The 13,791-nt window shown below is 51.2% G+C and overlaps 6 protein-coding genes across 6 annotated transcripts; 2 read left to right on the top strand and 4 right to left on the bottom strand.

Annotated features, from left to right (window-relative positions):
• Positions 1-20: 20 nt before the first annotated feature.
• M437DRAFT_48570 (uncharacterized protein) lies at positions 21-1,333 on the bottom strand (the record flags this gene model as incomplete). Its single annotated transcript, XM_041021691.1, has 4 exons — positions 21-476; positions 536-716; positions 767-1,215; positions 1,277-1,333. 4 exons carry the CDS (start codon positions 1,331-1,333, stop codon positions 21-23), a joined length of 1,143 nt encoding a protein of 380 aa, XP_040879830.1.
• Positions 1,334-1,682: 349 nt separating this feature from the next.
• Positions 1,683-4,892, top strand: M437DRAFT_66051 (uncharacterized protein; the record flags this gene model as incomplete). Its single annotated transcript, XM_041024680.1, has 1 exon — positions 1,683-4,892. One exon carries the CDS (start codon positions 1,683-1,685, stop codon positions 4,890-4,892), a length of 3,210 nt encoding a protein of 1,069 aa, XP_040879829.1.
• A 558-nt stretch (positions 4,893-5,450) lies between these two features.
• Positions 5,451-6,344, bottom strand: M437DRAFT_48396 (uncharacterized protein; the record flags this gene model as incomplete). The annotated part of the gene is made up of 3 exons (XM_041021653.1): positions 5,451-5,969; positions 6,027-6,162; positions 6,217-6,344. The coding sequence occupies 3 exons, from the start codon at positions 6,342-6,344 to the stop codon at positions 5,451-5,453; spliced, it is 783 nt and encodes a 260-aa protein (XP_040879828.1).
• A 350-nt stretch (positions 6,345-6,694) lies between these two features.
• Positions 6,695-7,983, bottom strand: M437DRAFT_75334 (uncharacterized protein; the record flags this gene model as incomplete). The annotated part of the gene is made up of 2 exons (XM_041026405.1): positions 6,695-7,837; positions 7,891-7,983. 2 exons carry the CDS (start codon positions 7,981-7,983, stop codon positions 6,695-6,697), a joined length of 1,236 nt encoding a protein of 411 aa, XP_040879827.1.
• A 2,117-nt stretch (positions 7,984-10,100) lies between these two features.
• On the bottom strand, positions 10,101-11,556 carry M437DRAFT_48671 (MOSC-domain-containing protein; the record flags this gene model as incomplete). Its single annotated transcript, XM_041021704.1, has 3 exons — positions 10,101-10,426; positions 10,483-10,591; positions 10,645-11,556. The coding sequence occupies 3 exons, from the start codon at positions 11,554-11,556 to the stop codon at positions 10,101-10,103; spliced, it is 1,347 nt and encodes a 448-aa protein (XP_040879826.1).
• A 681-nt stretch (positions 11,557-12,237) lies between these two features.
• Positions 12,238-13,615, top strand: M437DRAFT_66048 (P-loop containing nucleoside triphosphate hydrolase protein; the record flags this gene model as incomplete). Its single annotated transcript, XM_041024679.1, has 4 exons — positions 12,238-12,348; positions 12,413-12,549; positions 12,600-12,652; positions 12,714-13,615. 4 exons carry the CDS (start codon positions 12,238-12,240, stop codon positions 13,613-13,615), a joined length of 1,203 nt encoding a protein of 400 aa, XP_040879825.1.
• Between the last annotated feature and the right edge of the window lie 176 nt (positions 13,616-13,791).

The raw sequence follows: 13,791 nt of genomic DNA, 5'->3' as shown, positions 1-13,791 counted from the left end.
TATCAAATCAAACAACATTGCTAAATCATGGTCGATCTGCCGACTTTCCACGATATCATATCTTCTCGCCATGGATTATCAAACTCGTCAACCTCGTTATGGCCAAGTTTCTGTTTGCGTTTGGCAGACTCTTGCTCGAGTTTCATGGCTTGCTGATGAAGACTACTTCGGCCTCCAAAAGTGCCGTGTTTGCCTACATTGCCATTGGCAGAGTTGTCTTTGGACCAGCCATCAAAGCCTTTGCGCCTGTCGGATTGCACGCTTTCCTTGCTGACGTTGCGATGATGGCCATGCAGAGGGCTTTTAGACCGCGGAGATTTGGAAGAGTGTTCCTTTGGGGTGAGATTGGCTGAATTGGATTTGTCTTCATCGCTGTTGGGGTTGAGGTGGTGGTTGTGTTGGACGTGGTCCAGATGTGAGCCCCAGCCATCACCACCAGCGAAGATGTCCTTGATGCAGTCGTCGGCTCTTAGTTCCTGCAGACATGAATCAGTACTTCGTTGTTTCTAAAGAGTGTATAGAAGAGTTGGATTACCCCTGGCTGAGCCACCCAAGATGCGGCTAGTGTCCGACGGTACATGTCTTGTAACTCGCCGTGCTCGCGGCTCTTACTCAATAGCGAAGGCATGGTACTGCCCTCTTCGGTAGTTTCTGTGACCTCGGAAGACATTATGCCAGCAATTCCACCAAAGACAGGAGCAGTGCGCAGTGGAGGACTGTGTTGTTGTTTAGTAGGACGGCAGAAGTTCGAAGGGGTCGAACGTACGCATAGTAATTTCGATCACCCTCGAGATGCTTGAGCTGTAGTGAAATCTTCAGAGTGCTGTTGATCTTGCTGTCCTGCATGAGGTAGCGTCGGGTGACGCCTTCTTCCGAGTCGTGATTGTGGTCATTGGTGTCGACATATTCGGCGAGGTTGAGCTTGATGTTTCCCAGAGTTATGCGCTCTCCTTTTCCGCTACTAGAATATTCTTGTATGATCTCGAGATGAATCCATAGCTCTTGCAACATCTGGTCCTTGCCAATAACAAGGCGCACGGGAGTCTGTTTCTCGTAGTCGAAGACGACCTTGTGATCTTTAATGTTACACTTGGTGGTGCGACCGCGATGTTCGGCAGCGCTCGAAGAGGGGAGGTGCCATTTGACGAAGCAGGTGCCGGATACCAGGGGGACGTTGTTCAGGTCGAATATCTTTAGTTTGAGGTCGAAGCGTGGCTAAGTCGAGGATGCGATCAATACAAGAACATGTACCTTGGACTCGGGATGGTGGACATACACGACGGGCCTTTGGGACTGTCAGGGTCAGCGTTTGGGCCCTCAGGGCGGCCGCCATTGAACTTGTCCGGCCTCACCAAAGGTCTGCATCTCTGGCACGGGCGGCAGGGACGGCTTAAGTAAGAGCGATCAGATACGACAGGGAGCGGGTTATCCGATGATTTGTGAATTTGTGCTGACGGGGTGGGTACCTGTTGCTGCTTGTACGGAAGCAGCGGCAGCGGCAGTTCAGCAGTAGCAGCGGCAGCAGGCGCATGTGAAGATGACGACGGGGCGGTCGGCCCGAGACTCGGCGATAAGATAGGCTTCCATCAATCGTAGCGCCAAGATTACAGATTCCGAGCATCGTGCTTCTGGAAATTGTAGACGGCGATGCTGCCTTGGTCGCGTGTAGACTGTCTGTCTTGATGTTACGTCCGTCGTCAGCCAGGGACGCATCGACATGTCTGCGATGCAATCTGCGCCTTGTGCTCCAAAGGATCCACCACCGTCGTTACCAGTCCACCGATGAATCGCCCCTTCCAACTCAGGATTTTCCTGCCTCGACATCTGCGCCTTCCCCTGAGCAGCAACAAACCCCACAACCTTCGCGTCTGAGAGTCATCCGTACTCACGGTAGCCATGGCAAGATTCGAGGCAAAAAGGGCGGCCAGAGGCGTGTCGAGTCGTCCGAATCCTTGTCCATTGCTAGTCTAGGTCAATCTTCCGAAGTCATTGTCCTGCGTGACTTACACGAGCCTCGTCCACAAAAGAAGTCTCTGGAGTCTGATAATAAACCCACTCATCATGCCGAAAGTACTAAGCCCAAGCCGCCTGCTCTGACCGGCCGCGACATTGAGAACATGTCGGGCAGAAGAGCTCTTCGCCCTAGGCTAGCCGAAGTATTCGAGTCCATCGACGCCTTGAGACCTGATGAGGGCATTCATGTCCTCACCGAGGATGAGTTTCGTCAAAACTTTGCCGCTCTGAACAAAGGCTATACCATGAGCCAATTGAGAGGCTACTTGGTGCAAAAGACTGCCCCTGCTAAGCCTGCTTCGTCCAAGCCAAATAAGTTTCGTCGTGTCCTGACTGAGTCAAACGAGTCTGCGTCTACCGAAATCAGCAGCACAATCAATGAATTACAGAACCTCAAACGCACCGCCTGGCATGCCGGTACCACTTCTATGACCAAACGCCTGCCCATGGTCGACTTCTCTATGTCAATCGGCCGTAAGATGAACAACAAAGACGATGTGATAGAATCTATCCTGCGCAATGCTTGGGCTCTTGGTATCGAAGAGGAGCAAGCTGGCATCGGCGAGATGGAGTTTCTGCTATCACCTATGCAGTTTGGTCTGCTGCTCACAAAGAACTCTCAGACCTTGAAACCTCTGCTCGAGAGCTCCAAATTCTACAGAAACTCGCGATTTCAATTGCATCAAGCCGAACGCGTCATTCGAATCGTAGGCCCAAGAGCTGAGGCTGAGGCCATCGCCCACGTCTTGACCGAAGCTTATGCTCCTGCCAGGAGCGCTGATATCGACCTCGAAACATTTCATGCCGTCCTACAAGGAAATCCTTCAGGCTTCACGCTACGGGACATATTGACCCCTGCTCAACTAACCAACATCATGGCTCTGACGAGGACCTACATCCACTACGATGTCGATGGCAAGCGCCTCCGCATTGCTAGTTTCGTCGATGTCGCCATCAACGATGCTCATCGTCTACTTATCGCTCTCTTGCCCTCAAATTCGCAGTCCAGAGTCACGCACCTCTACGATTCGCACGAGGCCGACGACTGTCGACTCGAAGCCCTCATAAGCACGAAGAATTTGCCTTCTCATGCCAAGCACCGGCAACTTGGTCGTTGGGTTACTGCGTCACCCTGGGTCAAGCAGTCTGGTACCGAACCGACTCTCCTGGATCATGAGCACTCTGCGGAAAAGACTTACAAGCACGCACCAATCCCAGGTCTGCAAAGTCACAGTCCCATCATTGAGGAAGCCGTTGCCCTCATGAAATCTTGTCAAAATGCTTCAAAGGAAGATGCACCTGAAATAGAGTCTTCAATCTGGCCGCAGAATCCTGGCTGGAACCTCTGGAGGGCACGTGTCGGCCTGTCATTGCATGATCTACAAAACAAAGATATCTATCCTGGTCTTGGTCGTCTATCTTCGAGTCTCGAGGAACCGGCAACACATCCCAAGCAGATTTTTTCTTTCCAAGTTCCCGGTCTTATCGGACTTTTGTCCACTGGTACCCGCAAAGGCTCGTGGACTAAAACTCCTCCCGAACGTACTGAGCTCACAGCTCACCTCATTCCTTCTCCTCTTGAGCAGACAGGCATCTTGGCTTCTGCTACTTTGCCTGCTGTGCAGTTACGGTTCTACATCAAAGATTCTACCCAACCACTAGAAGACGATATGCGCATGTCTGCTTTACTTCCTGATGGCAAGCGTATCGTCCTTAGAGATATGCGCGCCGTCATGACCACTGAAGCTGTACAGCTGAATTTGCCCTCTCATCCTGCTGATTTGCGCTTCGAGCGTGAACAGTCACTGGTCTCAAAATGGCCCGCCAAGGATCCAAGAATCAGGTCATTCGTTGAAGCAATATTTGAAAGTATGGCGAACGACACCTCACTACGTGCTCCCCCAGCTCTGCAAATACCTGTTCCGCAAATGTCTATTGGTGCCAGAAGTGAATCACTTTTAGACAGCCCGCAACATGATCCTGACAGCGTCGAGATTCCTGACGACTCCAGAAAAGTCATTCGAGGCCAGACAGTTGTCGCCAAATACCTTTTCGCTGGCTTCGAGCATAATGAGCTACGGCGGTACGATCTCAAAGTGCTCGGGCCAGGCTGCGTTGCGACCCTCCAAAGCACTGAGGCGGGCGTGACGGGTGGGCGTCGCCTTGAACTCAGCTTGCGTTACAGCGGCAAGCGCCTGGACGATGGTGGAGATGATACGGTTGTGGAAAACCTCGCGCATGCTTCAGTAAAGGCGATCAACGTTCTTGCAAAGCATTCCGTGAAAGAGCCAGATGTTCACCGCGATATGAGTCTTATCCGTGACACAAGTACCAAGTCTCGCCGACGGCAGTTGGACACCACCAAGCCTACGAGTTTGGGCAAGGAACACGATCGTGCTACGTATCGCCCGACAACAGACGAATTCAAGCAAGACCGCAATAATGCTTTCTCGATAGACGATACACAAAGTGCTGCCGAGGAAGAGGCAATGCAAGCAGAGGTCGCCAATGACAGGGAGCCATCAACAATGGAAAAGGTCGCGAAGCAAGAACAGGGTGTCGAGATGGACAATGACCAAGACCCTCGAGTGCAAGAAGTTGCAGCGGTTGAAGGATCCGCGCCAGAGACCATCGCAATTGAAAGGCCGGAATCACAAACCAGGATTTTTGATGCTGATGTGGAGCATGGTGTTACACCTGCCAGCGAACAGCCGCCGACCTCGAGCACGAACACGATAGAGCAAGACATGTCTGCACAGAAAGACACACAAGCGTCATCCGAGTCTGCGACACAAGAGGTCAAGGCCGAAGAGTCAAAAGCCCCTGAAGAAGAACCCTTGAGTGTTCGTCTAAGACGCATGATGGGCGGTGGTGCTTAAAGCACATCTGAAAACTCTCATCTCATGAATCGAATAGGAAGAGTAAAAGTATTTCAGAAGGATTTCTCCTTTTTCACTTCTTGTAGAATATACATATAATTTTGTAACATTAGACCACTTTTTGGACAAACACATAAGAGACATTTGTTCTCATAGCAGCCCTCACCATCTGAGAGAAGTTTGAACGTCTGAAGAGTTATTATATATTGGACGATCCAAGATCATGTCCTGTCTGTTTCGTCCGTGGTGTCTTGGTATGTGAGGAAAGGGTATTCAATGCGGAAATGAAAAGGGTAAGCTACAAGAAGGTATGCGCTTTTATGATCAGCAAAGCAAGCAAAGGATAATCGATTTCAATCCATCTCTGCCTCATCATGCCAGGCGAATGGAGCCATCATCCAAATTCCAGATCGATCGAGGGCGGAGAAAGATCGAAGGTAAGGCTCTGGGAGACAGCGCGAGTAGAGGTAAGGAATAACCCTTTCAATGGAATCCTTGAATCCTCAAGCGCTTCTCAGGAGCCGGAGACGCAGTATCATCAGAAGCAGCAGCCGCGTTCTACACAGCGCTGACACGCGGTCTCTTGCGACCACCACCAATAGTAGTTTCTGATCTCGCAGTTCTCTTCTCCTGGTTATCCAGCACCAGACTAAGAACATCGAAACCGAATTGCGGGAACTCGAGACACATGCTGCGGAACTCTTTTTCGGCCTCGTGGCGCAAGACATGTGACCGTGTTGCCCAGAAGGCAGCGACAGGCTTACGGATGCTCTCGTCTGTGGTCTCGGTGTGGCCGTAGACGTAGCGTGCGTATTCGATTTCGCCGCGGGCGGTACTTTGTGTGAGGTGGATCTTTTTGTGGGCGAGGGTTGCCAGGGCGGGTACGCCGAAGCGCTGGGCTAGTGTGTAGACGCGGGCGTGTCGTAGAAGGGCCATGCCTTCAATATCCGGGACAGGGATCTCGGGGTCTGTTTCGAGGGAGGAACCGCTGAGGGTGGGGAAGTAGTCGTTCTTGTAGAGGAATTCGAGGAAACAGGCAGTTGCGGTCAGGTCCTCCTCGGGGAGCTCAATACGACGCTAGATGTATGGTTAGCATTGCGACAGAAAGGGTAGTTGAGTCGCAAATGGTCTTACGTTCTTAGCATCGCCAAAAGCAGCGATCTTCTCCTCCAAGAGGGGACTTTGCTCCAGTAGACGCTGGTGCGCATGCAGAACAGTAACATCATCGTCCTTGCCCACCGAGAGCTCAATGATTGGTGATTTGAGGTAGCTGTCGCGTCGAATCAGTACTCGGAGCTCGACGCGTGGTGTTCGCGATCCTCACTCTAAGAAAGTGACGCGGGCAGGGAAATCTGGCTCAATGTTCTCGAGACCGCTAGGCTCGACGTCCTGCTGCTCAGTGGTCGGCTCGGCACTGTTGTCGGGTTGAGTGCTCTCGTCCTGGCCACCCATGTCGACGTCCTGGCTCTGAGTGGGTGCAGGAGTGTTGTTCTCGCTGGCGTCAATGACGACTTCAGGTTCGGCCATTGTAAGGATCTAGTATGTGAATTGCTGAAAGAGCTGTAATTGAGAGAGCGGATGCGAAAAGATACGTCGAAAAGCGATTGAGTGGACGATGAGCTGATGCTAAGTGAAGTTGTGAAGGTGTCGCGCGCGCCAGCAACCGACAGACTTGCGCCGGCTCGTCCTTCCATTTGGGCCGAGCTCGAAGCATCTCAGTCTCCAGTTCAAAGGCTGCCTATTACATGCCTATTACAAAACACAACACGACAACATAGATTCGACAACCATCAAAGACGAATTTACAAGCGATAATCTACTTCTTTGAACCTCTCACCCGTACTGGGAACAGGCCTCTCCGCGCGAATGGTCCAGAACAACCAATCCTCCAGAGGGACGAACACGCAAAACACTCTGTTGCTCATGAAGGCAGCCAACACGTACCCCGTCGCCACCAAAGCATCCAGGAAGTAGTGATTAGCTGTCGCTATGACGGCCGTCAAGATCAACATCGGGTATCCAACTCCAAGAATGAGGTAGAACAACTCCCATGCCCAACCCTTGCTCATCTCGCCATGCTCTAGCTTTCTGCGGAACACCCCTGAATGGTATATCATGGTGCACCCGACGCAGAATGCATATCCAAAGTGCATACTCGGCATGGCTGCGAGGCTGTTCACATATTTGCCGCTCATCCACACTGACTGCGCATCATCATGTCTGACTGTATCCAAGAAGCCATACTCCTTTGGTAACAGCCTCGGGGGCATGCAGGGATAGAAGATGTACGTTGTGAAAGCCATGAAGTTGGTCAGATTCATGGTCCGGCGCACTGTCGCGAAGACGGAATGCGACGGCGCAACGTAGTAATACCATGCGATGAAGCCAACCGTACCAGGTATGTGTATCAATGCGTACACCTTGTTCAACAAACTTAATGCATCCTGGTGGTTCTGCATGAACCACTGTTGCACATTCAGCTCATAAGGAAACAGAAAGCTGAGAAATCCATGTTGCTCAAACTTCAAGATAGCAAGCCCATGGTTCTCAGCTACTGTCCAAATGCCTTTGCCAGCGAAGATTCTCTGTGACAGAATGGCTGTCATACGGTAGAAGGCGTAATTGATGACCCAGTAGAACATCTCCAACAGGAAGGGAAAGCGCTGTAGCACTCGACTGTGGACGTTGTTCTTGAACCTCGAGGTGTTGGGTGTTCTGAAAGTGAGACCGAGCAATCTGCGCGTCTTGGGCGAGTACTTGGTTGCAGCCATGGGATTTTGTGTGTCGATCTCATTGCGTTCCTCGTGAACCAGAAGCTCGTCTGTTGAGCGAGCAGCGTCCTCGCCGTCCAGAACTGACTTGTAAATCCTAGGCTTTCGTCCAAATACTCGGAATCTCTTCTTTCTTGTCATGATCATGGCGCTGAAGAGGATTGCTACAACCATCTGCAAAGTTCAGTGTTAGCTTGCTGTTTGTCTATCAGTGCGTCCATCCGTACCAACGGCTCAGCCCAGCCAGGCAACTTCCATGCTGGAGTGCTACTCCATGGAGGCTCAGTCGTCATCGTCAGATTTGCGGTCGTGGTGTCCATAGTAGACATGACCGAGTTGTATGTCGCAAAGGTAGGTGAAAGTTGTGACACAAGCAGATATCGACGTTATAAGTCGCGTGACAAGAAAGAGATACGGCTGATGCGGAGTTGTCTTTCAGACTCCGGCACATGCAAGGGATGTCGATTTCGAAAGGATGGCTGCAGGTTGGTCTGTTACAAACGTGGGACAGAGGTGATCAGAGAGCATAGGTGATCTAGGAACAAAGAGAGAATTGTTGTTGATAAATGCTCGACAGAATTCAACAAGGTTCTGAATGTTCCTTCCTCTTTTAGTGCCCGAACGTTCAATTCATCATCAGCGTCGCTCTGACTTGCGTGGACGTTCAGGCTGTGCCATGCGACAAATCGATTTACGGATATCCCTCGAGCTAATGTTTGGACCCTCTCGACGACGAGAAAGCCAATCGTCTTGACCGACATTTCTCATTGATCAAGCAACGCTAAATCGAGACCCTACATTCCAATAGATAATCTGACAAAGATGTCGTTATCAATGGCGAGGACCATAGCGTATCCCTCAAACGGTCTCGAACAAGGAAAAACCTCGTTCATGCATCAATCCTCGACGGGACCTTTTCCCGAAAGGTCGTATACTTCCTGATTTCTATGCGCTTGTTCTGCTTGATGGAAAATGAACCTGGCTCTCAACCATCTTGTATATCTTGATGGACATGTCGTTCCTGTCTCTGCGGCTCTGCCCTCCGCATTCGGTAAGACCTTCTGGGTCTTGATTGCGGCACAGCCTGCCGTCGATGACCCTTGTTCCTGGACGATTAATCGCCCACCCCCACCCCCACTTGAACTCTATCACTATCACATCTTTATTTGCTATACAACAAACATCTGGTTTGCTTTTGAATACAACCTTCTAGGCTTCTTTCGAAAGACCAGTCTCTTTCCTCCATTGTCCTTCAGCTTACACCCCTATCAGACTGAGCACGTGCAATTTGCCTCCAGTCTCTCTGATCAGATTTCCAATTACGTGCTGCATCAGCTCTTTCGCTGGCTTTTCCTAAAACGAATCAATTTTCGGTCATTATTGCGGTTCTTCGCACGCTTCTTAGAACCGAACTGTATGAATTCATGTTCCATCTTGTGAAATCGGCTTTCTTTTTATACCCGATCTAATGACCTGCCTGCTAACGGCCATCGAGTCTACTATAGACTTGATCGATCGAGACCTTGGATCATACGATGGAAGGTTAGATTGCTGCTTCTAACTCACCTCTTGCTTCGTCTCGTACCCAACAGAACAACGATTTGATTGGCCACAAAGACGATTCGATCAACAGCGACATGAGCAAGTCGACTTGAATGCTCGTTGGCGAAGACTTTGACACAGAGCTAGAGAATTTGGACAGTGATCTGGCACAGGCTGGTGTCTCGTCTGGTTGAAGATCTAGACTGACTGCGGCAGACCATCCAGGAGGAAGCTGTTTTCAATACGGACGATACGGACGATACACAATCAAGAGCACAAACACTAGAGCCAGCTTCAGAATTTTCCGAACAAGACTTTGCTGTGGACTCGGAGAGTGAAACAAGTGATTGCAAGTCATCGAGCAACTCAGAAGACCTGACGAACAGATCAAAACTTCTTGCAACAGAATGGTTTGGTTTCGAGGGCTGGCCTGGCATGATCCTCCATTTCGTGCTGTACTCTCCGTTGAGAAACCTCTTGTCGCAAATCATCAACTACTTCCGACCAAAGTCCACCCGATCAAAGAATATCCGACCAAAATCACATCTATGAGCTTGCTTACCCACACTCCAATAGATCACGCCCTGTTGATTCTCGTGCGTCTGGAATCAAGTCTAGCAGGGCTTGTTATAAGTGTCCTGTCTGTGGGCACTATGGGCGACCATTGTATACATGCTCACGAGGTTGTGTTGGCCCTTCCCGAACCCCATCACGACTTGTTATCTATCCTGATCCTGACTCCTTTCCCATTCCCACTCCGTATCGCGAACCCAGCCCCAACCAGCAAGCTGTGTTATGTTCTGCTACCGGGAAATATGTGATCAGAGGGAAAAGATGTGTATGCGGGAGTGCACATAGAACATGAATCTTGGGAAATCAACAACTTTTATTAATTTTAATCTTGGAACAACCTGATGTAGAAGTGCTCGCCAGTCTTGACGACTTTCATCTCTGCTCCCACTCGAATCTCCTCACTACCTTTGGCGTCCTTGAGCAAAGGTACCATCTGCATACCCAACACTGGATGAGCGCCAGCGCCCTTGTCGATGTTTCCTCTTGTCTGCTTGAGGGTCTTGTAAGGCTCTGCGCGGTCTTTGATGCCAGTGTCAGGATCGACGTTGGGGAGATCGCAACGTGTTGTGCGGCAGCTGACGTGGTAGTCCAGGTTTCCTGATCGAATAACTTTCCAGTCGTCTTCGGCGAAGGGTGGGATGCCGGTCACTAATGGTTTGTCAAATGGGGTTCGATGCTGATTGGGGACTAGGAAAAGTACATACAGTAAATGTTCGCGCGGAAGCGGAGGGCGTCGAGGTGAGGGGTTGGTAAGTTTTTGATCGTCTTTGAGACCTTTTGAACAGAGGCAACACCCATTATCGACAGTGGATACTATGGACAATATCAGCACTGGTTACTCGACGCCAGGGATTGAGGCAACTTACAGCATCAGCAAAGCCCACGCCAGGTTGATAGCCAGCCTCTTCAGCCGTAGGTGCATTCCTAAACACTTGACGATGGTTGAGAGGGTCTGCCATGAACAAAGCAAGAGGATTGGAGACACCGAGGAAGTATTTCAACTTCGCCAGTGTATCTGGTGGTATCTCGGACGTGATGTTGATGGCCGTAGGTGAGCACTTCCAAATCTTCATGACCTCTCGACTGTACCTTTGTGACCTCTTCTCGTCAGGGGCAATGGGGAGCTTGAAGGTGAGGCGAGGCTCCGCTCTGATATCGCGTTGAGCAATCTTGGTCTTGAGAAGTGACCATGCGGTCTTCAGGCCGTCCAGATTCCAAGACCATTCCGGGGTGAAAGCAAACGAACAAATGACACAACCATTCGATTTGACCCATTCCGCGTCTGGGGAGTATGAAGGAGATGACGGATCTGGTATCCAGACTTTGACGTCTACCTGGCTCAATCGAGGAACGTTGCGCTGTGTGATGAACTTCCAGTTGTGGATCCATTTGGTGCTGACGCTGAGATCTCCCTCATCCTTCTCCGCCTCTTCTGTCTTGAGCTGGGCGAAACAGAATTGGCGATCATAGCGCAGTCCAGTTAGAATGACGTCGTCGTGTTCGATTTCCACAGGCTTGCAGGACTTGATTGGGTATATGAAGAGCGCCTTGATCTTGCACGCAGCCGCAGATGTCAGGGTTTCTCCATTGTGTTCAGGTGAATACTGATCGGCCATGTTGCTCTTTCCGGTAAGACCAAAGCGACGACATCCTGGCACCGTTGACTCAGCCTCGAGTTCTCTCTGAAAGTAGGAGCTGAAGATGAAGAGAGAAGCAACAAAGATAGCGAGCAGAAGAATGATTAGGGCAGATGCGCCACTATGCAAGAGGGCTTCCATTATTTGGTTGGCTTTGAGCGTATGCAATGGTAAGTAACGTCGAAGAAGTGTAGAAGGAGTAGAGAGGGCTCAAGAAGTGAAACGAGAAAGACGAAGAGGCGAAACAGAGACGAGAAAACACAGCATCGTATCGTACAGTTTCAGACGAGCAAAGGAAGCAACGCGAACTACCTCGAGATATTCAAGTACGAAAAGGAGTGGTGGTATTTTTGAGTGTAGACCTCAGGGCAAAGCTGAAGCAAATCATGTGGAGCGGGCCGCGAAGAGTTTCGGCGAGGCCGAGGGCGGTTTGGCCACCCATGGCGTATAGCATTATACAAAAGCAGTAGAGAGTTGGGCAGATCTGTACAGACGACGACACAATTGCGACAATTCGAAGCGCAATGGTGTGTCAGATGCGCATAAAATATTACTTGGCTTTGCAAAGTGGTTTTGGTATCTCCGGAGCAGGGAGGAGCGATTGATGGATATAAGAGTCATGTGAAGACGCGGGAGTCTTCTTACCGAACCGGCGAGTCCGAGCCGTAATCGATAGGGACGGTCGTTAGCAGTCGCGCTCCTTGACGCTGTCTGTCTTCCTGCTACAATAATTGGATATGGCCAGAACATACTCGGGTAGCTTTTTTATATCCTAACAGCTTCATCTCCCCATGGCCTGTGGCTGTCGGACGCGCCATCAACATGTCTGAACCTGCCGTGTCGCTCCCACCGCCATCCGCTCCTTGTAGCACTGCGCGAGGCCTGCCGCCATCTTCCCGTAGGTCGCGTATCTACCAACTGCCCGCATACCGAGTCTGACTCTCTGTCAGATCGCCTTCCCACCGTCTCAGCCTCAGAAGCTCTCCTCAGTCTACAGTCCCGCGGTCCTCGAACTATATCCACCGGCCTTGACCAACTCAATGCCATCCTCGGCGCCACCAAAACCGGCGGACTCGGCCGTGGTACCATCACCGAGATCTGGGGTCCCTCCGGCTCGGGCAAGACTTCTCTTGCGTGAGTCTGACGGCTGCTGCCACTGCCGCCCGACGCTGATTGACTTGCAGCTTGCAAACCGCAACCCACGCCTTGAATAATGGCAGCTCCGTCGTCTGGGTAGGTGTGTCTTCCTTAACTCTTCGCCGCACAACTTGTTGAGCCGCCGCCTGACACAAGATCAGATGCGACAACAGCTTTTGCAAAGTCTAGACTGAATGATTTCCTCGCTGCAAACCCATTCGCCCATGGCTCCGAGCCCGACCAGGATACCAGACTGCAGCGTTTCCACAATTTATCGACACCCACCGTTGCTCATTTGCTAGCTCTTACTCTGCATCCCCCGCAATCCTTCCCTTCGCCAGGGACCGCCTTGATGGTCATAGACGACCTGCATGCCATCTTCGAGGTGTCCTACCCTCGCAACCGCGCAAACACCTTTTCGAGTCACAAATCCGAAGCGGCTCGATGGGCTGCCGGTCGTCGCTACGGCATCATGGGCACTCTCATTTCTGCCTTGAAAAGGTTGGCTGCGCTTAATGACATGGCCATTGTAGTCACGACTGGATGTGCCACGCGCGTGCGTCCTGGTAGCGGTTTAGGCGCTGTCTTGGTGCCTGGCATGGGAGGCGCTGAATGGGAAGCTGGCATATCCAACAGACTGGTCATGTTCAGGGACTTCAAGCTAGGAAGCTGGGCTCAGCAACAGCAGCATCCCGAGAGCGCGAGGTACATTGGATTGCAGAAGAACAATGGCGTAGCCTTTTCCGATGAGGGAGAGACGGGCCAATTGGTTGCCTACACCATCGACAAGGACGGCCTCAAGGACATTGTCAATCAAGATTCCACTGCTGACGCTCCCGTCGTCACACTTGCCGCGTCATCTCCATCCAAGATTCGCAAGCGTCCATATGCCGAGATCGCTGATGGTACTGCCGAAGGTCGCGATGAGTACGGTTGGCTGAATGGAGATGAGGCAGACGCAGAAGGACTGATTGATGAAGCTGCGCTGCTCGAAGACGATGAGGCTGCTGCTACTGCTGCACCCGAAGACGACACACCTGCCACCATCATCATCGATGATTGAACTGGTTTACAACAGTTTACCCCACAGCCGACCTTGCGGCAGATCGACCCCTGGCCTCTTGCCTACAATTATCAGCCGCCCAGCTCACAGCCTGTCAAAACAGTTCTTATTGACCGGATAAATTCACGAACCACTTTGCCCCACAGGGGTCAGGAAGAGTCTCCGGCAAATCAACA

The sequence above is a fragment of the Aureobasidium melanogenum genome, assembly GCF_000721775.1.
Source record: "Aureobasidium melanogenum CBS 110374 unplaced genomic scaffold scaffold_10, whole genome shotgun sequence".
NCBI classification, from domain to species: domain Eukaryota; kingdom Fungi; phylum Ascomycota; class Dothideomycetes; order Dothideales; family Saccotheciaceae; genus Aureobasidium; species Aureobasidium melanogenum.
This window is presented reverse-complemented; position numbering and strand designations above follow the sequence as displayed.